The sequence below is a fragment of the Macrotis lagotis genome, chromosome 6 (genome assembly GCF_037893015.1).
Source record: "Macrotis lagotis isolate mMagLag1 chromosome 6, bilby.v1.9.chrom.fasta, whole genome shotgun sequence".
Taxonomy (NCBI): Eukaryota; Metazoa; Chordata; class Mammalia; order Peramelemorphia; family Peramelidae; genus Macrotis; species Macrotis lagotis.
In genome coordinates, this window is record NC_133663.1 from 57,744,020 (window position 1) to 57,752,506 (window position 8,487).

The following is an 8,487-nucleotide window of genomic DNA, read 5'->3' on the forward strand; positions in this document are numbered from 1 at the left end:
TGGTTTGGATGCCTTTCCTCAAAAGTATCCCATTATTATTCTTACATAATACATTCCATATATATGATGACTAATATAGAAAGTGGAATAATTTTTTCTAAATTTTCCATGACATTGACATATAGAACTGGGGTATATAACTAGAAGAAAGTGTATGCCTATAACAAATTAATAAATTTTGTAGTAGATAGTAATTTAGCGAAAATAATTTAGTCAAAAATCATTGGCTATTTAGTTATTTATTTGCTTCTTTTATTGTTAAGATCAACAATTTTCTATCATTTTCATGGAAAAGGGTAACATTGAATGAAACATCAAACATTGGTTGGAATAAACCACACAAATAAAAGAATTCAAAATGCTCTTACCAAAAAAATAAAGTTAATAATAAGACTTCAATTCTTCAAATAACTAAATATCAAATAATAATAACAACAAATTAGCTTACTGCTCTATAGACTGATTAAGCCAGCTCCTATGCTAGTGCTCAGAAACAGTCAGGGCCCTCAAGGGAATTACATTCTATCAAGGAAGACCGAACATGTATACATATATGTACAAGAATATGAAAAATAAATAAAATTTGGGGGAGGAGCTTCTACAGGACTCAGGAAGAGCTTTCCCAAGTAGGTAGCATTGAGTGGAACTTTGAAGGAAATCTAAGTTTCCAAGTAGTGGAAGTGAGGAAGAAGTGCATTCCAGAATTGAGGCATAGCCAGGACAAAGGTGTAGGGAGTGAAGATGGATTATTGTGTGTGTGTGAAGGACACAGACTGGAAGTTTAGGTTAGGGACATGTTGGGAAAAGTTTTAAATGACAAACATTCAGTGGACATATGAGCTCGTTATCTATAAAAACAACAACATAAAAGAAAAATAGAAAAAATATATATATATCATGCTTAAAAAAGCAAAACTACGATGCAATATGAATCAACTTCACTAATTGGATAGATCCAATGAAAGATGGCAAGCACACAATGATGTGCGAGTGGAAATTTCAACCTATTAGGTTCTTTGGTCCTTCAGTCCTTTTCCTAATTCCATTTCAATAGCTTTGACATCTTCCTTCGTCTGGAACAATTAAAAAAAGAAACAGAGACACACTCAGTGAAACAAGCAGATGGGTAATTGCCAACAATTACAATGATGTCTATCCATGCAGCTTGATTTTTATGAATCATCAAGTTCTCTCTTTTCCATGATCTCTTTATGAGTCCCCAAATCTATTCTTGTTACCAGATACTTGAACAAGAAACAGATCTATGAAGAAAAACTGTTCATAAATAGCCCTAATGGTGAATTTGCATAGACCACAGAGAGAATTCCAGGATCATGATTGCCTCCCCAATTGGGAGGGGGTGGGGAGGGGAGTTTCTAAGGTGTCACATTGGAACTAAGCTAGAACAGCAATGACATATAGGTGAATTTACAAGTAATGCTTTGCTCCCAAGGTAGGTAGGGGAGCAGAAATGGAACAGAAATACTTCAAAAGCTAAAAATAGCCAAATTTTCCTCATTTACAAAGTTAGGGCTCTAAGTACCAGACTGAGGAGGATCCCCCCAAAACCAGAATGTCAACAGAAAAATATTCCCCACCCATTCACATGCATTGGGAGACAGGATCATACTTGTATATCACAATACCTTAAAATCTTAATGGCATTTTTCACCCATAATTCACTTGGATCAGCACACACAATGTGTTTTCTGGCATAAAAGCTAGAGGGAGAAAAAAAACCTTTGGTTATTTTATGCTTTGAACACCTAAGTTTTTAAATTGTATTCTCAAGAGAAATTGTTTATTTTACATAATTAAAACAGTCAGTTGTTTTCAAATCCAAATGGGAATAATCATCAACCAGACACATTGGTGACAAAACCAGAACCACAAACATATTTTCATAGAAGAAAATACAGTGGATCCCAAGTTCAATAAGAACATCCTGCTCTTCCCCCATTCTAGTACTGAGGATGATGGGAAAGATGGCATGTCACCTTATTTGTTAGCTATCTTAGCTTAATGGGAAGAACCTGGACTCAGAGTGAGAAAAGCTGGGCTCCAAGTATTTGAGCAAATCACTTCACCCTATTGTCTTCAAGAAAAGGATTAACAATCACTTGTCAGGTATGTTGTAGTTGGTTCTTTGTTTAGCTATACATTGGACTAGATGGTATCTAAGGTCTTTTCCACCTATGCAATTCTCTGCTACCGCTCCAGTCTCATTTTTCTCTTTTCTAATATTTACATTACATACCTCACAAAAATGTTTGGGGAATGTGTAAAAGTATATGTAAATATAAATATATAAATATATGAACATAGTCTATCTTATGTGATATAGAATGTATTAAGCTAGTAAAGATTTTTGAGCACTGTATATAAACATGTTCTTGTCACTTCTAATTAAGATATATCATGAAGTGTCTTTAGAATTTAATTTAGAACTCAGAGATAAGGCATCATAACACAAACTGTGCTTTGATAGTCATTCATTTCTTCATACACAGTATTCATCTGGGGAAATCCCTAAATAATAATGTTACTTCTAGCTTTCCTGACATTCTAATAACCTGTACATCAAAACTCTAAGATTCACTGGTGGATGGTCCTTTCAGAGGAAAGTCACAAGCTATCTAAAACTTAGTTGAGAAGTCTTTGAGATTTGTCTGAAGCCCAGAGAGGTTAAATGCTAGAAATGGAATTTGAGCATTGATGTTTTTGACTATATAAGTATAGTGCTCTATCTAGGATGCTACCACCTTTGTGGTCCATATTGCATGCCTAAAAATTAAAAATAATTAAAAGGAGAGAAGCTGTTTGCTATTCATCATCCAGATAATATATGTATGTGTGTGTATATATAATATTATATATATATATATTATATAATATATATATATAATAAATATGTATATAACTTACATCTGTAGGGATTTCACCCATAGCTGAAATGTTCTCCCCTGTCATATCTGCCTCTTGGCTTCCTATTCCAGTGCCTTCCTTCTGCCATTTGAGTTCTATTTATTCTATGTGTACCAGGTTGGTACATATTTATTTACTTGATATATTTTGAACTATCCTCCTTAGGTATTCCCCAGCACTGGCACATCGTAGACACGTAAATGTTTATTGACCAGTTGATATTACATCTGTTTACAGAGTTGCCTACTTGAAGCTTATTACTTAGTTGAAGTTCTAAAATGTATGGTTGAGGCTGACTTCCAAAGTATTTCTCTTTTAGCCACAGAGATTTCCAAAAGTATATCTTTTCACTCATTCAACACTTACATGATGGCGTCAATGTCACAAGCTTCGTACGACCACTGTTCTGTATAGTCTCTGATCCATTTAACAGGGACTTGACGTTCTGTATATCCAAGGCAACAATCAAAGCTGCTTGCTGCTGAAAGGACAAGAGGAAATCAATCATTAGGAATGAAGTCATCTTATAATAAGACATTCTAGGAACAGTGAAAGCTCTAGGTATCTAGTGAGTTGGCCTCATTCAGTGCATCTTCTACTTATTCACTGAATTAGCTTTTTCAGGACATAAAAGTTAATGCTGCTTCCCATCCTTACTCTTAAGGGCTAGTTTCTATAGTTGGGAGAACATCAATCAGCTATTTTCATATAAATTCCAGTGGTTTCTCCTAGGAAAAGTCTCTGTCCCTCCAAGGGACTATAATGATGATGATGATGTGTGTTCTTCATTCTCAAAGAAGACTACAACATCAAGGAGATGATGCCATGACAAGCCTGGGAATAGGATTTGAGTGAAGGGGGGCTGTGCTAAGTCACCAGCCTCAGTTTCTCCCCCAGAGCCATCTGGGTCCAGTGGCCAGATATGAATCAGGACGACTGAAGCTGGCCCTGGATTTGAAGTAAACAGGATGAAGTGACCTGCCCAAGGTCATACAGCTAATAAGTGTCAAGTGTCTGGGACCAGATTTGAACTCCGGTCCTCCTGCCTCCAGAGCTAGTGCTCTACATACTGCATCACCTAGCTGCACCAACAAGGGATATGTAGCAAACCAAGGAAGGGATACAAGAGGTACATTTACAAAGTACAATTTATGATCTCATCAAAAGTGTCAGGGAAATTTTTTGATGGTGTTTTTTTTTTTTTAAGACACTAGGGTTAAGTGATTTGCCTAAGGTCACATAGCTCACAAATATCAAGTGTCTGAGCTGGATTTGAACTCAGATCCTCCAGACTCTAGGGCTGGTGCTCTATCCACTGTTCCACCTTGTTGCCCCGGGGGCTGGGGAATTTTGGTGGAAAGCTTTCATCTAGGGAGCTCAAGGAAAGCTTCCTAGAAGAGGTGGCACCTGAACTGAATCTTGAATAAAGAAAAAAAAGCAGATAAATTCAAATCTGTCTGCCTGTCTCTTAAGTTTTACCTTGTTGCTCTCTTAGCTTGATACCAATCCATATTTTCCTTCCCACTTTTGAATTCTATTCCCAGGAAAGAAAGAAGCATAGGACTGGATCCTTCTCCACCATCATCCCATTTCAGGGACTTACCTGTCATGGTCTTTCAGGATAAACTCCTTACTCCTTACAAAAAGGAGGACACATCTTTGCCAAAGAAATGAGTGCCACTCACCTTGAGACACATCACAGAGGTAGGACAGCAACACAGCCATCAAAGAGGCCCAAAGCAGGGTCTTGTTGCCAGCTAGAATCATCTTAACTCTGTATCCTAAGCCGTTGGGACTTGTGGCTCGTGTGAGTGCTGGAAGACCAGTTAGCCTGAGCTGGCAGATGTGAGCAATCACCCAGAAGACAGACTTACTTATATACAGCTACTGAGAGCTGGGAATGTCCACAGAAGGCGTGTTCCCTTGGGTTTTCCCCTCACAGATGAACCTGCTCTCCAATGTCATCATGAAAAAAAAAAGCACTCAGGGAAATGTTCCTTCTTTTCCCAAGGAAAGAAAATTATATGCTGATTAATAAAACAACTTTTTCAATCTTCTAGCTGAGCTAAGACATTTATGAGATGATTTACAAAGAGGATAAGGAGCTTATGACTCCTGGCAAGGGAAAAACAGTAGCTCAGTGCTAAGTTATCACTCTATATATGAAGTAAATCTGGTTTATGATCAAACCAAGGTCAGCCCCACTCAGTGACATTCTAACATTCCAAAGTCAACCTAGTATGGTTTTACCTTATTTGCTTTCTCTAAGCTTTCAAGGAGGGGGACGATTAGGTGGGATGCCCACTGAGCTCTTGCATAATATTCTGTAGTTCATGTCAGATATAGAATCCCTGCCAAAGGCCCCTGAGGTTCTGTTTTAAGGTACAGGATGGTATTAAAATATTACTGGAATGATTACTAATATTCTTGTGGGTGGGGAAAACCATGGGAACTGAAGTGTCCTAAAATATAAAACTTTGGAGTCATCAACCCTGATGCAGGAGCCAAAGGATTAAATCCCTGGCTGAACTGATTTCATTTCAAATGTAAACAATATCCTGAAAAATCTACTAGTTCTCCAACCTGAAGAATGGTTCTTGTTTCATTCCTTTCCTAAGTTTCTATAGCTATGATTTGGAAATTTGTGATTTAATTATTGAGATTATGATTTATTTAAAGACTTTTGAACAATATGATGTCACTTGGTAGAATGACAGTTCTTGAAGGGGAGAGATTTTTAATTCACCTTTGTATTTTCTCAGTATTTAACTTGGCATCTGGTAGAAAAAAGAATTTATAAGTACTTAGAGATTAAACAGTGCTTAGACAATAGTTCTTAATAATATAGAGCTTAATTAATGCTGTAGAATATAAAATGTGTTGGGGTTAGTGGATAGAGTACCAGCCCTGGAGTCAGGAAGATTGAGTTCAAATCTGACCTCAGACACTTAATAATAGCCTAGCTGTGTGACCTTGGAGAAATCATTTAACCCCATTGCCTTAAAAAAATTTTTAAAAAGAATATATAACACTACATACTAAATAATAATTGAAATCTCAATGAGCAATGACAAGTAAAGGTTTGACCCAGCAGAATAAGATAAGGGCAAGTCATCCCATACTACTGTATTTCCTTGAAAATAAGCCCTAGAATGATTTTTTCATTCATTCAAATGATATTTGTAATATCAGCCCTGCCCCCCCAAAATATACCCCAGTTAATATCATCAGCCAGATGGATGCATTTAGTATGTCTATTGTAACACATAATGGACATATTGAATTATAAAATAATAATTTAAATAATATTGAAATTAATATTTAAAATGGATTTTTGTGCATGATTAAATGAATAAATATAGATTTGTGCATGACTAAATGAATTAATGTAGAATAAAACAAAACAAAAAAACTAAGAGCAAAAATTAACAAAATAAAAAAATAAGAGCAAAAAATAATAACCTTGTGTTATGTTCAGGGAAATAAGGTATAGGAATGTTTACCTATTGGGCAAGTATGATTCCCTCTTCCTTTTTATTCCCCTTTGTGGGTGTCTCCTTCATTACATGTTCCTTTATGTTTTTTTTCTCTCCATATAGTATCATAGGACCATAATATCATAGGTTTAAAGCTGGAAGGAACATTAGTGGCTATCTAATCTAACCTGCTCCTTTTACATATGAGGCCAGGGAAGAAAAGTTTAATCAATCAAATGGCATTTATTAAATTCTGGGCTAAATATAAACATATATATATACATATATATCTGCATATATATATATATATATATATATATATATATATATATACAGAGAGAGAGAGAGAGAGACAAAGATGGTCCTTGCTTTCAAGGGACTCACAGTCTAAGGAAAAGAGACAACAGGCAAAAAACTACCTTTAAACAGGAGAGTAAATTTGGGCAATCTCAGAAAGGAGATTTGAAGATTAAGGAAACCTGGAAAAGGCTTTTTACAGAAGATAGGAATTTAATGAAGACTTGAAGAAACCAAGGGGTTTAGGGAACTGGGGGAAGTGACTTGTCCAAGGTCACAGATATTGAGAGAGGTGGAAATTTTAGTCCAGGTCTTATGACTCTAGAGACATTTTTCCTTCTGCTTTAACATGTTGGTCCTATCTCCCTCCACTCTCATCTCCATGCCTTTCCCTCTGTGGGCAGGAGATGGTGATGGTAGCTGAATATATGTATTTCTTTTCCTCCAATACTCTTATTTTATGGTTGGAGAAACAGAAGCACACTATCAAAGAGGTAGGATTGGAGAGAGAGAGAAGCTGGGTTCAAATGTTGGCCCTGCTACATCTCACCTGTATGACCTTAATCACTCTCTGGGTCTTAACTTCCCCCTCTGAAATGAAGGTATTGGTCTAGATGGTCTTTCTCCTGATCCCAGGTAAAAAAAAAATACTTTCACAAGACCACCCAATATCTTGAGAACAACATTTTTTCATCATTAAATCACCTGCTAGAGCTCTCTATCATAGATTACCAAATATTAGAAGATGGGGGGGGCGGGGTAGGAGGGAACTCAGAGGTCCAATGACTTCATTTCACTGAGTCTATGAAAAACTAAGTCAGTGACAGAGTCAGGATTCATTTCTCAATCCATGGTTTATCCTATGCCACTGAACTGATTTTTTCCATCAATGAAAATAAAGATGGAATGCCCTTTTGAGCACATGTCCATTTTCAGTATTCAAACATATGATTCAATTTAATTTGATTTCATCATCGCACCATGACTCTCAATGTGGGTGGTGAAATTCAGTTTTCTTTTGTAACTCTTGCACTATTGGATGCAATTGTATTTGCCATGTCACCCATCTCACCATGTAGCCAGGTTTCTGTTCAGATTTTTAAAAAAAAGAAAGAAAAGAAGTATTGAAAATTTAAGAGGTCTATTTTCCTCAAATGTGAGAACTGTTTGTGAAATCCCAGACTTACAAAACGTATGCATTTTGATAAAGTGATTGCTTAATTTTCCTCTCACAGAAAGTGTTCTAAACTATGCCAAGTCTACAAGGAATGGAAATCATAAACAGCCAGTTGAAAAATTGGGCTGATGCTGGGAAAAAAGCAATTGCCTCAATCTTGAACTTGTACTGCCTATTAAATCAACCAAGAAATATTTGTTAAGCGGCTGCTATGTGCCAGACCCTGTGCTAGATCCCAGAATACAAAAGCAAAAATTATAACTGCCTCTGCCTTTAATGAGCTTACATGGAGGAGAGGATAGGGGTGGAGGCCTGGGGGAAATTTGTTAAAAATAAGAATATACGAAATGAAGACAGGGGTTTTATTGTTTCTTTTGTGGAAGAGGCACCTTTCACAGCTGATGGAATAAGGAAGAAAAAGAAGGTACTGAGCTCTGTAGCAAACTTTGAACTTAAAAAATTTTCTGTATCATCTAGGTCCATTCTTTCATATACCCCTGCCCCCTTTCCCATTTCATGATCTTAGTCTTTTAGGGGGTAATGATACCTCAACCTTAACATGATTTCCCCCTACCTCTTCCTTTTTGTCAGGGAGGATTTTTGCAAGGCAAC

The 8,487-nt window shown here is 36.5% G+C and overlaps 1 protein-coding gene across 2 annotated transcripts; it reads right to left on the minus strand.

The window, feature by feature from the left end:
• Window positions 1-251: 251 nt before the first annotated feature.
• On the minus strand, window positions 252-4,872 carry CCL20 (C-C motif chemokine ligand 20). 2 transcript variants are annotated; one of them, XM_074192538.1, is made up of 4 exons: window positions 4,611-4,872; window positions 3,292-3,403; window positions 1,647-1,721; window positions 252-1,073 (listed from the first exon to the last, which is right to left on the minus strand). In XM_074192538.1, exons 1-4 carry the CDS (start codon window positions 4,690-4,692, stop codon window positions 1,037-1,039), a joined length of 306 nt encoding a protein of 101 aa, XP_074048639.1. In that variant the 5' UTR covers window positions 4,693-4,872; the 3' UTR covers window positions 252-1,036. The 2 variants fall into 2 exon arrangements, with proteins under 2 accessions (XP_074048639.1, XP_074048638.1); XM_074192537.1 differs by having other exon boundaries at window positions 3,292-3,406.
• Between the last annotated feature and the right edge of the window lie 3,615 nt (window positions 4,873-8,487).